The 22526-nt window shown below is 40.2% G+C and overlaps 1 protein-coding gene across 1 annotated transcript in view; it reads left to right on the forward strand.

Moving 5' to 3' along the window:
* The first annotated feature begins 203 nt into the window (after nucleotides 1–203).
* Nucleotides 204–22526, forward strand: part of USP12 (ubiquitin specific peptidase 12) — a 101106-nt gene continuing 78783 nt past the window's right edge. Inside the window, exon 1 of the mRNA XM_080799872.1 lies at nucleotides 204–591. Coding sequence (XP_080655998.1) covers nucleotides 544–591 — 48 coding nt within the window. The 5' untranslated portion in view covers nucleotides 204–543. The remainder of the gene's footprint in view (nucleotides 592–22526) is intronic.

A 22526-nucleotide genomic window follows, 5' to 3' on the forward strand; every position in this document is an offset into this window, starting at 1 on the left:
TCCGGCCGAGCGCGGGGTGGGGCCGCGCCTGAGCTCCCCCGCTCGCGCGCTCTGGGGCCGAAGAGCCGTGTGCGGAGGAGTGGGCGGGGCCGCGCGGGGCGGTCTGGGCGCGCGGCGGGTGGGCTGGGCGCGCGGCGGGTGGGCTGGGCGCGCGGCGGGTGGGCGGGGCGCGCCGCTGGGCCAGGCAGCTGCCGGGCAGGCCGGGCATTAGGGCCTCGGCGGAGCCCGCTCCCCAGCGCGCAGGGCGGGGTGTACGGGCGGGCGGCTTCGCGGGCAGGCGCGGGCCCCGAGGCAGCGGCTGCGCCCTGCGCCGGGGAGGAGCCGGGGGCGGGCGGGCGAGCGGCAGGCGGGGATTGGGACCCGAGGCGGGGAGTGCCGGAGTGCCGGCGGCGACGACGGCAGCGGCGGCGGAGCAGGCTCGGTGCGTGGGTCCGTGGCGGCTCGGGGTCCGCCCGCGGGCTGCGGTGCGAGCGGGCGGCCCGGCTCCTCTCCTCCCTCGCCCGCCGGCGCTGCTGTGATTGGGTGGAAGATGGCGTTGGGCGGATGGAAATCCTAATGACAGTCTCCAAATTCGCCTCCATCTGTACCATGGTAGGTGCGGCGGGAGGGCTGCGGGGGCGGCCCCGGGACCCCCGCGGGCGGGCGGGCGGGCGGCGGCGGCTCGGCCCTTGTCCCCGCCCCTTACCCGGGCGGCCCGCGGGGCCTAGCGTGGGGGCCCCCGCGGCCCAGGCGGGGGCGGTTGGACGGCGGCGGGCGGGGAGCGCGGGGGCTCCGCTGTCCCCGGAAAGCGGGGAGGTACCCGGCGAGCCCGGGCGGCGCGAGGGCGACCGTGGTGGACGCGGCGGGGCGCGGGCACCGATCGTCAGCGCCCGCGGGCTCAACTGTCCGAGTCTTCCCGCGGCGCCGGGGCCGAGCGGCGAGGCGCACCCCGAGCTGTGGGCGCACGGCCCCCGGCTGGGGTCGGAGGTGGAAGGACGTGGGGCAGCGCCTCTCCATTTCCGTCCGGCGGTGCGCAGAGCGGGGAGGCGGCCCTGGGCGGGGGTGGGGGGTCCGCTGGCAGGAAGGCAGGGTCTCATTCCTGCCGGGAGAGGACGGAAGTCAAATGCAGATATCCTCCGCGCGCCTCTGGCGACGCCGAGGCCCCCACCCGGTGCTTAGGGGAAGGGGGTGTGTGTGAAGGTGGAAACTTTAAATAAGTGCTGTTGAAAATTTTCCCATTTTCGGCTCTTCCTGAGCAAAGAGCTCTCCGTTTTCCAGCCAAGTGTCCAGGTGGCAGTCTCGGCTTTGCAAATCCGCGTTAATCTTGAAAACAGCTTAAGCTTCCCGGTCGATTGTTTACTTTAATACATCAGACACATCTGTGTGTGGCTGGGAGTACTTCTGTACGGGGACGGATTGTAAGGGTGGTTGTTCGCGTTTCGTTGGGGCATTTAAATAGACGTTGACGGAAAAGAGGTGCTGCCTGTTGCAAAGTCCCGAATTAATTACAGCAAAACGTGGGTGCGTTTAAATCTTGGTGTTTTCGTGATTGGCCAGAAGGGCCCCAGTTTTTCCACACGATGGGGCAAATTCGTTTCATTAGGTACTTCTGAGCTTACAACGAGGGATCTTAATTGTGAACCCTCACAGAAAAAAAGTTATTCTTTGCAGTGTGGGCCTAGCGATTATGTTATTAAAGACATCTGAAATCTTTCCTTCTGCTCTATCTTACTGGCCCTTTTTGTGCGTCCGATTGCACAAGGGGATCCCCAGCAATCTTCGATTTAAGGGTAGTACATTTTATATGGCTTTCTTTAAGGAGTGATGAATCAGATTGGAAAGGTGCTTTAGAGGCAGATTCTATACTGCTCGCTGAGGAGCAGTACAAAAAAATGGCTGAAGTCAGGTGGAATTAAAATCTACAGTATTAAATCATGTTGAATAGTGAATCACTGAAGAATCCATTTCCCCAAATGAATGTTCTTTTTCACAGTTTACATTTTAGGAAATCATTGATATTAAAAGGACTATGTTAAAAACGATTCCCCAGGATCATGTGGATTAATTATTTTTAGATATGCCAATTATTATCGTATTCTGTTTCAGAAGGAATGTGATAATTAATTCTTTGAAAGTGATAATCTTGCCAGATTGCTGAGCTACACGGATTATCTGGTCATAGTTCATTGTCAAAGTCTATTGCTTAGGGAGTGATGTGTTGTTACTCTCTACTCACCATTCATTCACTCGTTTATCACTTGCTAAGCCTCAGCCAGTGGGGAAACAGTAGTGATCAGGGCAGTCCCTGCTTTCCTGGTGTTTATGATCTAGTTGAGGGACACAAACAGTATTCAGGTATATATATTAAATATAAATGCTCTGATTAGATTAGGAAGATGGGGAGAGATTTGCCAAGTCAAACGCTGAGTAAAGGATTCTGATCTGAAGAATGTCAGACTCAAGTTCTTTCTAGGGCTTTCACTCAGGTGTGTTGATTGGTTGCATGCGGTGTGTGTGTATTGTTGGTGAATATGGAAATGTCAGTGCCTGGTCAAATAAGATGGTTCCAAAACTAGTGTTAGAATTGGGAGTGTTTGTAGTTCATATTTGAATAAATTCTGATGCACTCCCAAAATAATGCTGAATGTCTCAAAGTAATCTGTAATCTTACTCTTTAAAGAAGACTGCGACCCATCTTAGAAAATTGATCATCAAGAAAAGTAAAGGTATTTACCTTTGTGCCTTTGTAGATGCTCTTTGTGTAGGCTTTGAACACTCCCTCTTTGCTTCTAGTCTGGTGAGTTCTTCCCTGTCTCTCAAGCTGATAGCCTTACTTAGATAATCCTACTCCTGTCCGTCCCCACCTCTATACCCCTCATAATTTCATGGAGTTTTGGTAACCTCAGTAGTACTTATTACACTTGCTGTGTTGTGAATTTTTCTCTTGTCTCCTTATTAGACCGAAGACCTTAAGGGGAAGGACTATTGTTTATTTCTGCAGTTTGGTGGATCACTAACTTCTGCAAACTAGAGAACAGTTTCCCAGAGGCCTTCATTTCTCCTACCTGAGTCTGGGGGAAGTGAGTTTGTTTAGCATGGATGAGGTTGGGGGTGGTGGTGGGTGTGTGTGTGTTGGTGGTAAAGAGGAGGCATTGGACCTAAGAAGAATGATACTTCTACTCAGAGGGTCAACATCTGTGAAAATATGATGAATTGGAATTTTATTTTAGAAATAGTAAAGTTTAGGGGCGCCTGGGTGGCTCAGTGGGTTAAAGTCTCTGCCTTTGGCTTTTGTCATGGTTCTGGGGTGGAGCCCTACGTGGGGCTCTCTGCTCAGCAAGGAGCCTGCTTCCCCCTCCTCCTCTGCCTGCCTCTCTGCCTACTTGTGATCTCTCTCTCTCTCTGTAAAATAAATAAAAATCTTAAAAAAAATAGTAAAGTTTACCTGATTTTTTTTCATTTGTCAGCTTAAGGTATCTGGGCAGATTGGCAATACCTTAATTGGATTGAGTAACTGTTAAGAACAAATCTCTTCAGATATGTCTTATTCTAGGTCACTGTTCTGCTAATATGGGAAAAATCAGTTTTTCTGAAGTTAGTGTTGTAGCCTGAGCCAAATGAGTGATTCTTTTTAGATGGGAGTGAATAAACTTGCAAAGCTACGTCTAGAAATGCCTCTTGTTATTTGTCCACGAAATAATATCTTTTCAGTGTCACATGGTGGTGTTTGTTTTGCCTCTGAAGTAGCTTCAGATTTCACATAGTAGTTACCTGATATTAAATAGTCTCCTTAATAATTATGAAATGATGGGAAAAGTAGCCAGATACATATAAGAGAGGCCTAGGTTTGGAAACCAAAGCTGCAGAGCAGTTTTGGGTGGCCTGGAAAGTGGTAATACATGGATCTTGGGCTGTTCCTCGAAGGCATCAGCTGCACCAGCTGGGATCATTACGTCCCTTCCTGTGTGGGTTGGAGAAGTCATGTTTGGGAAGAGATTGTTGAGGAGGGGGATTGGGTAAAGGAGAAGTTGTTAAGGGTAGACGGTGGTAGATCCTGGGATGGCACTGGCCTGGCTGCTTGCCCACTCCCAGTCACAGCACGGGGAGGTAGAACCATCAGAACGTGGGAGGCCAAGGCCCCAAGTCAGCTCTGTGCAGGTCCGACAGGTTTACTTCTGAAAAGCTTGTCCCTAAAATAGCACCCTACACACAGTGACCTTTAAACTCCTTATTGAAGGAAAGTCACAGGTGAAGGTGGCTGTTTGTCTTTTCTCATTGTTTTGAGTCTCACTGGGGTCACTCAGTAAGAGTTAAGAGTTAAGCCTCTGCCTTGTTGATTGTGAAACCCCCTCCCCGGGTTGGGGGGTGAGTGTGTGTGCGTGCACGCCTGCGCTCAGGCTGCTCTCCTCTCCATGCAGTCCGAATATTGTATTAAATAATAAAATGCTTTGTTCCTTCTCAGGAAATAGGGTAGATGTAATTCTTAGTAAAATAATTTTTATTTATATTTTATTAGTAGAATAGTGCTTGTATAATAGGAACATTCAAAGTGAGTTGCCATTGTTTTACTCATTTTTGCTGTTTTTACTATAGACATTAATTTTAGACAGGAAAATTTCAAAAAGAAGGATTTTTTCCCCATCATGTAAATGGTTAAGTACTGATAAGGAATGTTTGAGCATGTGTTTGAGGAGGCTTAGTGGAGAGAGCATTTACAATAAGTGTTATAAAAGGTTTATTTAAGCTTGCTAATCTGATTTTGGCTACAGTACCTTTTGGTTATTAAAATCATATGTTCTCATTAGAGAAAGTTTGGAAAATATTTTGTAAAAAGCATTTGAAAACTCTTAGGCAAAAAGAAAGGAACTGCTTTACCTCCCAGAGCATATTTTGTCTTTAAAAAAAAAAAAAAAAAAACCAAACCTGGGCGCCTGGGTGGCTCAGTTGGTTGGGCGACTGCCTTTGGCTCAGGTCACGATCCTGGAGTCCCGGGATCAAGTCCTGCATCGGGCTCCCAGCTCCACGGGGAGTCGTCTTCTCCCTCTGACCTTCTCGCCTCTCATGCTCTCTCTCACTGTCTCTCTCTCAAATAAATAAATAAAATCTTTAAAAAACAAACAAACAAAACTTAATCGATCTTATAGATAAAATTTTCCATTTCAGTTTTCCCCATGAATGATTGTCTTGCTAACTTTTAAATTTGTACAATTACAGGATAAGCATGGAGAGTTTAATGTTTAAAATGATAATATGGCAAGTTTGTTAATGCAGAAAGGTATAGTGATAGGCTACTAAGTTATATATAGTTAGTAGAAATGGAATTTTGTAAATTATGATGGGTTTATTCTAATCTTAGGTACTTAATAGTTATCACAAAGATAAGACCATTGGAATTTGAAACTTTTAATAGGCTTAAAAAGTATAGTTTTAAACACCATATTCAAGTGTGTGGAATGTGTCTAAAGACTGGTTTTATTTTATATCATCTGGTTTTGCTTACCTTCTGCTTCTAGCTAGTCTTTTTATACTAGATCTCAGAGCAGTTTAATTACCCTATCATGATCCACGTGGCTAGTTTTAGCCAGGCTTGATCACAACACGTCTTATTTGATTCCTAGCTTTTGACCAGGTCCCCCAGAGATGGAAAACCTCCATTTTGTTACTTGGAAGTTTCTTCCTTCCTGCCTTTGAAATAATTTTTATTCTAGTTCTCCTGAAACTTCTGCTGTCTCAGGAAAGATTATTTAAGCACTTGTTCACTTAGTAGCATTAATCCTTTCCAGAAACCTTCATTTTTCCAGATTTAGATGGTCTGATTTAATCAGACCAAAATAGTCTGATAGACCAGATAGTCTAACCTAAAATCTAATTTAGATTTTCTTTTAGTAGCTTAATCCCAGAAACTTAATGTTTAATATTTTATTATGTATCCTACAGCATGGTATAGTAAAAAGAGCAGTTAACCCAGAAGATAAATTTTAGTTTTCTTGTATGTTTGTTTCCTTCCAGATCTAAAACTGAATACTTTGATTCCTTCAGAGTTTATAAATTATTACTGATATCTTCAGTATTTTGGAAGCTTTAATCATGTTTTATCTATTAATTTTTTTCTTCTTACTTTTTGACTACCTCCACCCCCTGCAGCCATCAATCTGTTCTCTGTATCTATGAGTTTGGTGGGTTTTTTGTTTGTTTGTTTGTTTAAGATTCCATATATGAGTGATCATAGGTATTTGCCTTTCTCTGTCTGATTTACGTCACTTAGCATAATGCTCTCTAGTTCCATCCATGGTGTTGCATATGGCAAGATTTCATTCTTTTTTCTGGCGGAGTATTATTCCACTCTGTGTATATACGATAATTTCTTTTATCCATGCATCCATTAGTAGACACTTGGTTTCTTCTGTGTCTTGGCTATTGTAAATAATGCTGCAGTGAACACAAGGGTGCAGATACCTCTTTGAGTTAGTGTTTTCATTCTCTTCAGATAATTGCAGTGTTATGGTAGTTCTATTTTTAATTTTTTTGAGGAACGTCCATACTGTTTACCATAGTGGTTATGCCAGCTTACATTTCCACCAAAAGTGCATTCCCACCAATAAAGATTCCCTTTTTTTCATATCCTCACCAATACTTATTTTTTTTCTTTTTGATAATACAGTCTAATAGGTATGAGGTTGGACCTCATTGTGGTTTTGATTTGCATTTCTTTGAGGATTGATCATGTGCATCTTTTCATATACCTGTTGGCTAGCTGGAAAAATGTCTGTTCAGATCTTTTGCCCATTTAAAAAAGTCGGATTTTTTTTTTTTTGCTATTGAGCTGTTTGAGTGAGTTCTTTATGTATCTTGGATATTAGTCCCTTACCAGATACATGATTTGCAAATATTTCTCCCATTTAGTAGGTTGTATTCAGTCATGTTTTAGATTATAGAAGGAGCCTGGAATTAGATACAGTTAAATATGTCTAGTTCCCCAGTTTTGTTCATGGAAAATTACAGTCCAAAGTAAATATATATTTCTTCCTTTAAAAGCATTTTGTGGAAGTTAGGGATATTGCCATTTTATTCATTAACAGGTTATTACTATGTAACTATTTACTCATGCTTGAACATTTTTTCTTTTTCAGTACCATTAAAACCAATTTTGAATTGGTGCCCTTTTTTGAGAGTCTACATTTGTTTCCTTAGGTGTGAGTGCAATCTTGGACAACTTAATTTTCTGTGCTGTTGTTTCCTTATCTGTAAAATGGGGGTAAATGATACTTGGGTTCATAGTAATCACTTTGTAATGGTGTTAGTTATTTATTACTCCTCTAAGGTGATTTGTGCCCTCAGTGTGGAAAGGACTCTTTGACGCTACTGATTCATGTTAGCTCTACAAATATTAGTAAGCAAAATTGAAATTTGTTTCATGAAATGCAATTATTGCAGTTCATTTTCATCACAGGAAACAGCACATTAGTAATATATGCTTCTGAAAACACAGATTTATTTTGAAGTAGATTAGATTATGATATTGTAAACTAAGAATGGAGATGATCTTTCTCTGTTTTAAATAGTTTGTAGAAAGATTTTATTCTTTTTGTCTGGGAATAGATATGGTCTAATTTGTGACATTCTTGAACATTTTTGAGAAGTTTAGGTAAGTTGGGAATACTACTTTTAGAAGAAAAATCTTGCCTTATTTTTTATACTAAAAAAAAGGCACCCCAACTTTTTGTCATTGTTAGAACGACTTGCATGTATCAAAGTCAGCTTCAGGCCTTATTTCCTTTTGTATTTTCCTATTGTTCCTGCCTCTGTCCTTTCCTGGAATAACATCTCTCGTTGGCCTGCCGTGCAGTTACCCAGTCTGCTTCCATATCTTGTCGAAAACCTATTATTCTCTCCTTGTTTCATGGGCTGGAAAAGGATTAAATATCTGTAAAGTGCTTTAAGGTGTTGTAAGAAAAGGGTAAATGTTAGTTGTTATGAACAGTTATGTATGGGTTGCTGGGTTGAAAACTCGCAACCAGAGAGACAGTGTTATTGTGAATACCTGAAACTAGAGTTTGATCATTTAAAATCTTACGGTTAGAATTGTGTTAGAAGGAGATGAAGGACACAGTTTATAGACATAATTTGTTTTGGAAGAAAACTATTAAGTCTTCACTTTCACAAAGTTCCTAGTCGAGAAGAATTTTGTGATAGTGTCAAGTACAGGATATTTAATAGGAAACATAATTGTGTGAGGTGCTGAGACTTTGCATAGTCCACTGTGTTCACTGCCTTATGCTTTTCTGTTACTTCTTTGTAAGAAAGATCATTAACTTTTTCTAAAAATTGTGGAGTGTCTACAGAGTGTATAAGTTTGCCTAGACTTCCCATCTGTAGTAATCCACATGTTGAAGGCTGCATGCCAGTAAAAATTTCCAACTTAAAACAAGAAGTGGATGTTTATTTCAGTGATAGCTGACAGATGTTCTTATTGAAATGCTTCATAGGTGCAGGAATCATCCATGCATTTCCTACTTGTGAATACTGGTTTAAATCACAGAATCTTTTAGCTGAGTTATTGACTGTTGCCTTTGATTTTATTTTGGTGTTTTAGTGACCTAATAACTCTTCTGCCTGATAGTGTTTTTCATGGGAGGATGGGGAGAATTTAAAAGCCAATAGTGACATGCTTTTTTTTTTTTTTTTTTGGTTTTGTTTTTTTTTTTTTTTTTTGTAGAGAGTGCCTTTTCTTCAGTAAGTACTTTTAGGAAGTATTATTGGAGAATTACATTACATTAGTGGGGGGGGGGTACTGAGACTACAAAGATGACAATGGTAAGCCTTGGTCTTTACAAAGCTTCCCATTTAGTGTGTCCTGAATGGGTTCTGGTTGTGCTGAGAAAGTAATCCTCGTGGCCTCTGGGCAGCCGAGAGTCATTTGGATTGACCAGATCCCTTGACCAGTCTCATCCAGTTGAGAATAGTCTTATCTGTATATTTTTGGGGACTCTACAGTTACTACTCTCTATGTATGCCATGATGAGAAAAAGTTTGGGAAAGAGGGTAGAGATATAGAAAAAATGAGTGCAAGGAGACAGTTTTTCTGTAAGTAATGTTACATGAGAAAGAGAAAGTGGTTCTCTCTCTCTCAAGAGAGAAGAGGACTTCAGGGAAAAGGCTTCACAGAAGATATTTGAACTTTGTGAAATGAAGTCATTTATTGTGTAGACAGGAGGGGTAGGATTCCAGATGTGAACAAAGGTATAGAGTCATGGGATAATGTGCTATTTTTAGAATCTGTAGTTCAGTTTGGCATGGAAGGAGTCCTGAGAGAATTTTAGGCTGGAGAGGAGGAAGGGGCAGATGAAGAAGTACCAAGAGAGTTTACCAATCATTGACTCTCATTAAAATATCATTAAAATATGTATTTAGCCTGAGAAAATATAAGTTCAGAGGAAAGTTGTTGGGATAATGAAACAATGGAATTGATAAAAATGTCAGTACATTGCATGGATTGTTAAAAGTTACTTGTATTATTTTTTTAAAGATGACGGTAACAAGATTGGGTAGAATAATCACCACTATTCAGTGGGTGGTTAAAACCTGGTAACAGTTTGCTCCTCCAAAAAATCCAGTATTAGAAATTTTAAAGTTATATAGGCATGTTAAAAATGAAGGATAAATAAATACACACCCACCCAAAAAATGAATTTTCTTGCGTCCAAACCAACAGGAAATTAAACTGTATCACTCAGACTCTGAGAGCAGGAAAATAGAAAAAGCAAGAAGCAAAATTAAAAAAAAAAAAACAACAGAAAACCAAAATTAAGTGGAACAAGCCCTAGTTCATTAATTACAATAAACTTAAGTGGATTAAATTTATCTGTATTATAGTGAAATGACTATCAAATTACGTAAAAACCAAAATGTTGCTAAATAAGAAACCTGCCTAAAACAGAAAGACAACATATATAACCATATATTCATGTTATTATACCCAAGAAAACCAACTATATAGATTGATTTTGAGATATTTCAAAATCATTTCAGTTATTTAGCCCTTTTTCTCTTAGCTCCATACTTTCTCATAACTGTTGCCTTGAAGACCCATTTAGGGCTAGGAAATCTCAAGTAATAACCCCGTTTTCACAGATTGGAGAAACAGGTTTTAAGTCATTCTCACATTCACTAGGGATGAGGTCTGAATTTCTTGACCCCCAAATCCATAATGATATCTATAAACCAATATGTTGAAATTTTCATGGTTGGAACAAAATTGTTTTTCCTTCCTTTTTAAACAAGAATTTGGAATTTTTGTCTCTTGACTTCCAAGTTTCCTGTGTGTGGGGGAGTACCTTTGAGTCCCACTTCGTTAATTATTGGTACTTGGATTTCAGTTTTGAAATGGTATAGTCATTCTCATTAGATCACATGAGGGGATGCATGTGAAATGAGACAATTTATGTAGACATCCTTTGTGCTATAAAATAGAACCTAAATTCAGTATGTGACCATTATTGATAGGACTCCTTGTCCTCCTAAGGAGAGGATGGAAGGCACATTAAGATGCCATAGTCCGAGAGTTACAACAGGCCTCACAAGTTTGCTTTCACGAAGTGTAGTCATGTCAGAGTTTGAAAATGAGTGTTTTGAAGATCCTGGTCTTAGGATGCTCAGGTGATTGATGAAGCAAATTTCTAAGTGGTTGTTGTTGTTGTTCTTCTAAAGATCATTTTAATGGTTCATAAATTTATGGTTAATAGAGGTTTCATTTGTTTGTTTGTTTGTTTTTTGTTTTTGTTTTGTTTTTTCCAGATAAGCTCTCTGTGGTTTTGGCTCTCCTATTAGCATACAATTATTTGCTGAATTATTTGTGCTGTGAGGGAGCAGTTAACTTCTGATATCAGCAAACTTTTTGTAATTAACTTCTAGTAGCAGTTTTTTAAAGTTCTAAAATTATGGAGAGTAAATGTTGTTAATTTCTACAGTATTGGTCCACCTGGATTTTTCAGGGATCCTTGACAAGAGAATTTTTGTAATTCTTTCAAAGTAGAATCTTACAAAGAACCCATCTCAGCACAAATAAAGCAAGCAGTGAAGGGGCAAGGAGAGACTAAAAGCCTTCTGTTCTTTGGAATGATAAATATGTTTGTAATATGAGATTCTGTAGACAAAAACATTTATTCTGATTTGTCTGTGATTATCTCAGGCATTATAACTGAAGAAGTTACTATCTTTTTTCCTAGAATATTGTTCCACAGTTTTTTGCTGATGTCAGACAGATTCCCTGGTGTTTAATTTGCTTTATGAAGATACTCATGCAGGATGATTACAGTGGTACCTTGGGAGTAGCAATTGGTACTTTGAACTTTGCATGAGGAAAATGTGTTTTTGAAAGAGTAGGAGAAGAAGGGTGTTCTTGTCTCTGGATACAATATTGTATCTCAGGATACAATATTTAGAAGGTTTCCAGCTTATAGCCTTGAATGATGAAGCTTTGGTTCATCTAGGAACAGGTGAGGAATAGAAATGGAGTGTTTAATCTTTCATTATTTGATGGACTTAGCGTATAACACTTTGATTGCCTCAGAGCGATGGTTGTTAGGGTTCTTTCTTTAAAGGTGAACAAAAGTTGAAGAATTTTGAAATGTGAGAGGCTCAAAACTAGATATAATTGATGAAAAACAAAACCAGAAATACTGTGCTTTGATTCTGCTATGCAAATTTATTATTCTTGTTGTTATTTGTATATGTTTCTTTAAAAGACCTTTCACTCTTTTTTTCTTACTAGTTTCTTTAGTTTACTAGTTAGTTTCATTTGTTTTTACCACAGTTTTTGAATTTGAAGAGGTTTACATATCCCTCACAGGGAACCTAGTTCAACAAAGACCTGACATGTTCCCATGCCTGGTAAAGCAGCTGCCTGGACTTTGACTCTCAGCTTTACAAAGAGAAAGTTGAAGGAAGCAATCTTACCTTCTGATTGATTTTTTTTTCCCCCCTGTGAAAATCAAGCCTTAGCCTAGTAACCCCACTTGTGTATTGGCAACATTGTCATCTTGTTTGAAGACATGCTAGATTGCCCATTTAAACTAACAAGTAATATCTGTTACCTGTTTTGTTCTGTCTGTAATTTTATTGTTTTTGTTCCTTAAAGACTACATGGCTGCTTGTGCTGAGGTCACTGGCTTTCCCAGTACTCCACGGTCCTGCTGTGCCAGTCTACTTGCTTTAATTCTCTCCTGTCACTTTGGGAGCTGGACCATTTCAGCCCTGACAGTCTGGCTTTGTTGTGATGTTCTTGCCATTTTCTATTAGTGATGACTTCGATCATCTTAGCAGACTTTGGAAAGTTGAGTGTGACTTCAGTAATTTTCAGCTTTCCCAGAGAATTTAGATCTAGATTTCTTGGTGAGAATTTTTTGCATCCATGTTCATCAGGGATATTGGTCTGTAATTCTTTTCAGTGGGGTCTTTGTCTGGTTTTGGGATCAAGGTAATACTGGCCTCATAGAGTGAGTTTGGAAATTTTCCTTCCATTTTTATTTTTTTGAAACAGCTTCAGAAGAATAGGTATTAATTCTTCTTTAGATGTTTGGTAGAATCTCCTGGGGAGCCCTTTGGTCCTAGACTCCTTTGTTGGGAGATTTTTTGATGACTGCTTCAATTTCTTTTCTGATTATGCATCTGTTCCGGTTTTCTCTTTCTTCCTGTTTCAGTTTTGGTAGTTTATTTGTTTCTAGGGATACATCCATTTCTTCCAGATTGCCTAATTTGTTGACGTATAGTTGTTCATAATATATTCTTATGATTGTTTGTATTTCTTTGGTGTTGGTTGTGATCTCTCCTCTCACAGTTATGATTTTATGTATTTGGGTCCTTTTCATAAGTCTGGCTAAGGGTTTATTGATCTTACTAATTCTTTCAAAGAACCGGCTCCTAGTTTTTTTGGTCTGGTTTACTGTTCTTTTGATTTCTGCCCTAATCGTTATTATTTCTCTTCTCCTGCTGGATTTAGGCTTTTTTCCTGTTCTTTCTCTTTCTCCTTTTAGGTGTAAGGTTAGGTTGTATATTTGAGAGTCTCTTATTTCTTGAGAAAGGCTTGTATTGCTATATACTAGATGTAGATTTCTAATGTTTATTGAGTGGCTACTTTCTGGTGATATTGCTAAGTAACCTCACAAATTGAGATCTTATAAATAAAGGTGAAAAAAAGGTTTGGATTTAGGTAAATTTATGCATGATAAATCTGGAATGAATTATTCAAGAAAGGATATTTGGGTATATTTTTGGTTGATAATCAAAGCTAACAAGGCTCTCTTAAAATGCTACTCTTAACAGGGAGAAGGCTGGACTGAATAGGTGTGGCACAGTTTAGAAATGAAATTTAATGATGGAACATTTGTAAAACCTCCAGGATTATATGCCTGGTAAACGTGGAGTGTTTGGTAAATGGTGCCTTCTTTTCCTTCTGTCATTTTTACAAACAAAGAATATTTAATACTGACTCTGAAATATGATGATGAGGTCAGTTTTAGAAATGGAATGGTAAATATGCCTTTGTAGATTAGTAACTAATGAATTCTTTTGAACTATCAAAATGAGGAATTTAAAAGTGAATAAACCATTCAGGTTTAATTGTGTATATCGTTAAAGAATATGACATGTGATTACTTTGGAAACAATAGTCCGAATTCTATGTTTCTAAAAAGTTAAAGAGCCACTTACTATTTTAAAAAGTACGAAACTGTGTGAATTAAAAAAAATGATCTTCTGCAAAGAGAAGGAGATGCAGTCTTTCCCAACAGTTAACTGCTTGTGAGAGTTTGTATGGTTGGACGTTACCTGTTCACGTACAAACATGACATCGTGTGTTTGTGTCACTTCCCCACCTCCAACAAAATCTGCAGATTTGCAGCTTGCTGTTTTTACTTCCATGTATAATGGGTTTTTTTCTTTGTCATTTGGTTACTTCCTTCTAGGTCAAAACTGTGCTCATTTTATTCTCCGTTATTTTCAGTGTCTCCCATGTTAGACCTTATACAGTACTATTGCACATTTTCATTTTCTTAAACCCCAACTGTAACAGTTTCTTAGAGCTGCCCGAACAAAACGCCAAAATCTGTGTGGCTTAAAAATCACAAAAGTATATTGTCTCCCAGTTCTGGAGGCCAGAAGTCCAAAATCAAGGAGTCAGCAGAGTTGGTTCCTTTGGAGGGCTATCAAGAGAGTCCGCTCTGCCTTTCTCGAAGCTTCTGGTGTTTGCTGGCAGTCTTTGGTGTGTAGATGCATCCTGCCTTCATCTCCCCCCCCCCCCCCCAAGATTTTATTTATTTATTCGAAAGAGCACAAGCAGAGGGAGAGGGAGAAGCAGGCTCCTCGCTGAGCAGGAAGCTGGATGAGGGGCTTGATCCCAGGACCCTGAGGTCATGACCTGTGCTGAGGGCAGATGTTTAACCTACTGAGCCACCCGGTGACTCCCCCTCCCCCACCTTCATCTTTACTTGCTGTTTTCCCTCCTGTCTCTCCCATCGCTTTTCCTCTGCACGTCTGTCTCTGTCCACGTTTCCCCTTTTCATAATGACACCAGGTGTTGGATTAGGGCCCACTCTAATGATCTGTAACTTGATGACCTCTGTAAAGACCCTCTATCCAAATAAGGTCATATTCTGAGGTCCTAGGGGTTAGGACTTCAGCTGCTTTTATTGTGGGGTGCTATTCATCCCATAACAGCAGTGGAGCAGTCAGGCCCATTTCTGCAGTCTGAATGGTGAGGCTGTGTTCTGGACGCTATGGATGCATATCTATTTACCTCTTTACCAGTCTTTGTTCTCAGAGGGCTTGCAGTCTAGTTGGGAATACCATATTCACACATGGCAGGGTAAGCAGTGACACAGACCTCAGACTTGTTGCTTAAAGGGAAGACAGGCCGAGTTGAGAGTGAACAGAGCCTGGACCATCTGGAGGCTTTCCGGGAGTGGTGGAGAGGGGAGCTTGCTGGGCTTCCGAAGGTGATAGGAAGGACAATGAGGGTGGGGAAAGGGCTTTGGAGAGGAGGCAAGAATGTATGCATGAATGAGAACAGCTAACAAATAAGTGTTTAGTGATTAAAATGACATAAGTAGTTTAATGTTTTAGTAATTTTGTCCTCAGATTTGTTAAATGGATTCCGATGTATTGGTTTAGGCAAAAACCTCCTCTGAAAGTTGTCTGGCAGTTTAAAAAAAAACATGTTTATGTGATTAATAATCACATGTGCAGCCTACAGGACTCATTTTTGCTCCAGTGAGTTAATGAGAAGAAGTACTTTTGATGAAGTGGGTAAGGGAAAGTGGGAGACATCATAATTAGGATACTCACTCCTTTCCTCCCCAAAGTAGTGACAGAGAAAGAAATCTAAAAACCTTTGATCCTTTTCAGCTATGGCATTATTCCTGTGGTTTTTTTTTTCCTTATTATATGTAAAACTTAAATAAAAAAGAGATCAGAGAAAGTGGTTTCATAGAAAATTTATCTTAAAATGTCAACAAAACCTGGTTACTGTGGGTCAGTCATTGTTAAAAATAACAATGCAGAATATATTTTCATGGCAGATACTTGCTGTGAAGAAGCCTCACCAATATTATTTCTTTATTTTTTCTGAAGAGCAACTGTAAAATCTGTGAAATGGGCCAGTAAGTGGTAGTATTTTGTTTCACAAATGAGAAAATGGATGAATAGTTTACTGCAGACTACAGTTACATGATCAGTGATTTGGGATTAGGAATCTGCCTGGGATCTCTCCAAATTCCATCTAGTGCTTTTGCCACTGGACTGTACTGCTAGTAATGTAAGTGTGGAGTTCCCCCCCTCCCCAGTACAATCACAGTATCATTTACTGCCCGCACTCCCATTTTCCAATTTCTTAATATCCTCAATCCAATTATTGTTGAAATTGCCTGATTATCTCAAATGGTTTTACATAGCTGGGTCTGTACATTCGATGTGCATTTGGATGTTCTGTCTCTTAAGTATGGATCTCTCATTCTTTTATAAATAATAGCTTATCTATTGAAATTCAGTTTTCGGGGCGCCTGGGTGGCTCAGTGAGTTAAAGCCTCTGCCTTCAGCTCGGGTCATGATCCCAGGGTCCTGGGATCGAGTCCCACATTGGGCTCTCTGCTCAGCAGGGAGCCTGCTTCCTCCTCTCTCTCTCTCTGCCTGCCTCTCTGCCTACTTGTAATCTCTATCTGTCAATACATAAATAAAATCTTAAAAAGAAAAAAAAAGTAGTGGATGTGGCGAACGCTCCTTTAAAAAAAAAAAAAAGAAATTCAGTTTTCCCATAGCTTTTCTCATCTTCTGCATTTTGCTGATTATATCCTTTTAGTGGTATGTAGAATATTCCTCCATCCTCTGTATTTCTGTAAACTGGTAGATCTGCAGGCTTGATCCAGAATCCGTGTTTTCTGTTGTAGTTTTGGGTTTTTTGTTTGTTTTTCGTTGTCCCCCCCCCCCCCCCCCCCGCAGCAAGGATGGAATGAGTGAGTAGGTGGGTGGTAGTGAGAAGAGTATATGGTAATTGATGTGTACTTGTAGTTCCAACACATCAGGAGGTACACGTGTCTTCTCTTTCTGTGATGGTGAAGTTGATGGTGGGTTCAGGTGTTGTCAGCATGATTCCTATTATGCAGCTCCCCAGCAGCTTTTCACCTAATGATTTTAGCAACTGTTGGGTAAAAATCACCTAGGTCAGCATTTCATTAGAGCTTAAGAATAGCATTTTAAATGCTTTTCTCAGTTTTTGTATTTGTAGGAAATACTATAGAAAACATTTAGAGAGACTGTAGATCTATTTTTCATATATGTAGGTGTAAATCTCTTAACATATGCAGAATATTTTCATAATTGCACTCCCAAAGTAATAGGCTGAGTTTTAAAATAAAATTTTACTTTTTCATACCTAAACATAATTTTTGACACTACAGGTGGGTAAGTACTTGGGATCCTAATAAAATTCTTGCATCTGAACTGTAATAAGACTTGGCTGTGATTGTACACTAATGCTAGACAAAGTAGTTTTTCTTTTATTTCTCCTTTTTAATATGTACTTGTTAGAATAACTCTTGTTTTTAAAGCAACTTCAAATTTTTAAGCATATGATTGAGACTACTAGATGAACTAACCAGGTGCAGTCACTTTTAGGCTATTAGAGTGCATTGATTTCTGTTCGTAAGGTTTGAAATGGACCAGAAATTTGTGTGTATGTAATAAATTACCACCAATTTAGTGGCTGAAAACAACATAAACTTCTTATCCTGTTGTTCTGGAGGCCAGAAGTTTGAAATGGATCTCATTGGGCTAAAATCGAGGTGTCAGTAGAGCTTTGGTCCCTTCTGGAGGCTCTAGGAGTGAGACTTTTTCCTTGCCTTTCCCTGCTTCTGGCAACTGCTCCCTTTCCTGGCCTGGGAAGCCAGAGAGGGTTGGTCAGTCTTTCTCACATCATGTCATCCTGACCCTGATTCTCCTGCCAGCCTCTTGCACTAACAGGAAGCCTAGTGATTGCATGGGGCCCACTTGGCGGAATGCACGATAATCTCCCGTCTTAAGGTTAGTTGAGTAGCAACCTTAATTCCCCCCCATCATGTAACCTAACATAGTCTCAGGTTCTGAGGATTAGTGATGTGGACATCTGTGGGTTGGGAGGGGGGTGGTGCTGTTATTTTTTTATGAACATAGTGTATATACATACTTTAAAAAATAAAGCCTGCATTATATTTAATGTCAAAAATTTGTTCCCGGTAATGTTTGTAATGAAGTTTGGGCTGTGGTGAAGTATTAGAAAGGAGTTTGAGTAGATTAATAAACATAGGCCTTTTGTGCTAAGTGGGTGTTAAGAAGTCATTAGTTGTTGCAACTATAGGAGTAGAAACTGTTGGCACGTCACCCATCTCAGCAGAAGAAATGGAAAGATCCAACAGGGTGTTTAAAGTGCTCCATTCAGTGGGTTTTGTGTATTGTCAGTTGTACAACTCTGACCAGCATCAGTTGGCAACATTTCCATTGCCTCTACTACAGAGCGAATGTCGTGTCTCCCCAGAATTCATCTGTTGAAAATGGTGGCTGTTTAGGAGGGCTGTTGTTACGATGAGCGCTGGGTGTTGTATGTAAGTGACCAATCACTGAATTCTGCTCTTGAAGCCAGTATTACACTCTATATTAACCAACTAGGATTTAAATAAAAATTTGGGAAAAAATGGTGGAAGTGATATAGTCAAAGGTGTGGCCTATGCGCGGTGATGGATGAATTCCTGAGGGTGGAGCCCTCACAAATGGGCTTACTGTCCTTTGAAAAGAGACTCCAGGGTCTGCTCCCTTTCTGCTCCACGAGGCTTCAACAAGAAGTTAGCAGTGTGCGATTTGGAACAGGGCCCTCCCCAGGACTTACCTGTGCTGCCGTGATCTGGGTGGGACTTCAGCCTCGCAACTGTGAGAAACAAGGCGACGTTTAAGCCACCCAGTCTGTGGTGATTTGTTAGAGCAGCCCGAGCAGACTAAGGCACCAACCTTAAAATATCTCCGTTAATCTACTTGAGTCCAGTTACCAACGTTTTACAAATTTTTTCCCAGACTCATGTCTTCTTTTTCCTCCTGTATTCCCCCTTTACTGCTTTCTTTTGCATAGAGTGAATGTTTTCTAAGGTAGCATTTTTATTTTCATTATCGGTGTTTTACTGTGTGTGTGTATGTATTTAGTGGTTGCTTTAGATTTTACTATATACATTTCATTTATTTATTTATATGTAAAAGATTTATTTATTTATTTATTTGCCAGACAGAGTTTACAAGTAGGCAGAGAAGCAGAGAGAGAGAGAGAGAGAGAGGAGGAAGCAGGCTCCCTGCCGAGCAGAGACCCCCCTGATTCGGGGCTTGATCCCTGGACCCTGGGATCATGATCTGAGCCAAAGGCAGAGGCTTTAACCCACTGAGCCACCCTACCATATACATTTTAAATGATCAGAATCAATGTCAGGTTTATTCTGACTTAATTCCAGTGAAATAGAGGAATTACTCCTTTGTGCACCTGTTTTCTTTCTCCCCCTTTTGTGGCATCATTCTTGTACATATTTCATCTGTTAATGTTATAAACGCATCAGTACATGGTTATAATTAGTACTTCACCGTTTCTGTTTCTTAAGCCCATTGCCCATTATTGTTACATATGATACATGCGTATTACATTTATATATATTATAGTTCCAGCAGTATTTTATATACACATTATCTTATGTAATTGCTTCTTAAGTCAGTAAGAGAGGAAAGGAGGAAAACAATGTGTTTATAGTGGCCTTTGTAGTGAAACAGTTAGCATTACATGTCCTCTTTTTTTTTTTTTTTTGGGTTCATGTGGGCTTGAATTCCTGTCTGAGGTCACTTAATTTCAGCCTAAACAACCTCCTTTAGTTTTTCTTATACGTGTGGCTGCTCAAAAAAATTGTCAGGTTTTCTTCTTTTCTCTCTTTCTTTTCTTTTCCTCTAAGAAGGTCTTTATTTCACAGTTTGAAAGATTTGTTAGACTTAGTATTCTTGGTTGATAGTCTTTTAGAGCACTTTGTGTATGTTACCCCACTGCCTTCTCCTTGCCATTGTTTCTGCTGAGAAGTCAGCTGTTAATCCTATTGGTGGGCCAGTGTGACAGCTCCTTTTTCTCTTGCTGCTTTCAAGATTTTCTCCTTGTCTTTGACTTTCAGTGTTTGTTTGTGGGTCTCTTTGTGTTTATGACCTATATATTCTTCAGTTCTGGCTTATGTTGAGTGCCTCTGCCTTTCAGTGGAAAGTATTGCTTTTTTTATTTTGATATTTCAGTTATACTGTGTCAACTTTGTTACTCAGAATGATTAGATTAATTCAGGATTGCTTTGTCTCAGCTGAGAATATATTATTATAGTTAAATATTACAAACATTCTCACAGAGGGCATTTAGGAGAAAATTCGATGCAAACTAAAACAAAATGATAATGTGAATTCTTTTCATGAGTTGTATATTGTGCCTGTAGGTTAGTTTCACTGTATTCTGCAAATAAATTCATTCCATGTTAGCTCTTTAAAAAGGCTGTGGACGTGAGAGTGTCTAGCTGTGTGGAGTTTATAAGATGCGGTATTCGTTGCATAGGTCTTTGTAACAAGTACCAGAGACAGTGCTTGGAACAAGGAAAATATATTGTCTTACAGTTCTGAGGGCCAGAAGTTGGATCAGGGTGTCAGCAGGGTTATACCTCCTCTGAACGTGCTAGAGAAGACTCTGCTACGGCTCTCTCCCCTAGCTTCTGACAGGGTCAGGTGTTCCTTAGTTTATAGGTGGCTCTCTTCTCTGTGTCCCTTCCAATTGTTTCCCCTCTGCATGTGTCCATGTTTACATTTCTCCTTTTTGAAAGGACACCAGTCATATTGGATTAGGGCTTACCTTAATAGCTTCATTTTAACTTGATGACTTCTGCAAAGACTCCGTTTCTAAATTAGGTCACAGCCTGGGCTACTGGGAGGTCAGACTTTAATGACTTTTTGGGGAACACAGTTCCACCAATAACAGATGGGTTCAAGGGGTGTTGCCTTCTGAAGTCCTTTCAGAAACAAGGTAGGGACTTAAAGAACTGTACTTTTTATTTTTATTTATTTATTTATTTATTTTTTAAAAGATTTTATTTAATTTGATAGAGATCACAGGCAGGCAGAGAGGCAGGCAGAGAGAGAGGAAGGGAAGCAGGCTCGCTGCTGAGCAGAGAGCCTGATGTGGGACTCGATCCGAGGACCCTGGGACCATGACCTGAGCCGAAGGCAGAGGCTTCAACCCACTGAGCCACCCAGGCGCCCAAGAGCTGTACTTTTTAAAGGGGAATAGCAATTGCCCTGTTTAGGTACCCTTCAAAGTAACTAGTTTAAGTACTTCTAAGTTTACTTACAAGCGAGCATTGGAGCTCTACAGCTCCAATTTTGCATTAATTTCATAATTGGCGACATCTTCTGGAAGTGGTTAACCAACTGCTTGATTCCCCCTGCCCTTTGCAACTGCTCAGTCCCCTACTTCCCACCCCCTCAGTCTTTCACAGATATGCAATATTTTCACTAATTACATGGATACTTAATAAGAAATTTTATTGTTTTACTGATTATGAAAAATATGTTTGTGGTGAACAGGAACGTGTAAAGAAACTAAAAGTACTTATAACCCATTAATTAATTACTAGGAATTGATAACGTGTTTTTGTGTGTTCTCCTGACCTTTTCCATACATAGCAAATACGATTTTTCAAACAAATTTTTATGGTTGCATAGCCTTTTAACTGGGTTGTGGATAATTGGATTAATTATTATTGCTAGTGCTCTCAAATTAGACATTTTAAAATTCATTGCTCCTATCTTCTCTTCTGTTACCTCTTAGAGCCCAAGATAGACGTATTTTTATTGTTTCTCGTCTTCTCTACTGACAACAGATTTTGTTTTTTATTAGAGTTTTGGAGTTAAAAGGGACCTTAGAACAACTACCCCTTTATGGCTACAGGTACTGCAGGGGAACTAAATCTGGGATCTTGATATTCACAGTGATGAGCAGATTCTAAATGAACTCCTTCAACATAGTAATTTAGATTGAAGCTATGTGGGAGCTAGTTTACATTATTATTAATTTGCCCTTCCTTCTGAAAAGCTACCAAACCGGAATAACAAACATGGGTGGGGCGGGGGGGGGTGGGGGGGGTTGGGGTGGGGTGGGATGGTTATGCAGGAAGTCTTCAGCTAACAGATTGGTTTCCAAAGATTCTTTTTTGCAGTCATTTGATTGGAGCTCCTTATTCATTTTCTCAGAAACAGTGTTAGTTCAGTTCCTTAGCCAAATGGACAGGGTGTGTTTTAGTGCCAGTCATTACCATAGTTCACAACATTATGGCATAGAGTTCATTCACAGGGGCTGCTGTTGCTGCATGGAGAAAATTATGCCTGAGAATTTCATGTGTTTTGCTGCCTTTCATTCTTCAGGAAGGAAACTCATGGGAAGATATCTTACGCTGTTACAGTTATCTGAGGAGAACCTGACAATTGGAGGGGAAGGGAAGTAGGTATAATGAGTGGGATCTCTGCATTTGACATAGACTTGTGTTCAGGTTTCCCCTCTCCCATTTTGGTTACAGCCATGGGCCCATGACCTTAAACTCTTGAGTTCATCTAGAAAATGGGCCAAAAATAATACGTGTAACTATTAGTTACCTCACTTCAACCTTGACATTATTCTAAGACCTGTACACATATTAACTCATTTAATCCCCGCAGCAGCTATGACGTTGGCACTGTTGCTGTCTTTCTAAGGATCATACTGAGCTGCTTGTCTCCAAACACTGCTTTCAGGGTTATTGGGAGGAGTAAATAAGATCATGTATGTTAGGTGGCCAGTTCAGTAAGTGTTAGTTCCCTTCAGCTCTTTAGGTGTGTGCTAGGCACCCTGCATTTTCCTGGTGGTCTCTGCTTATATTCACAAATTATGAGTTCCCTGTATTAGCAAAAGCAAGTTTTAATAATGTGGTACCTCTCTTGACTTG

This window comes from Martes martes (genome assembly GCF_963455335.1).
Source record: "Martes martes genome assembly, chromosome: 3".
NCBI classification, from domain to species: Eukaryota; Metazoa; Chordata; class Mammalia; order Carnivora; family Mustelidae; genus Martes; species Martes martes.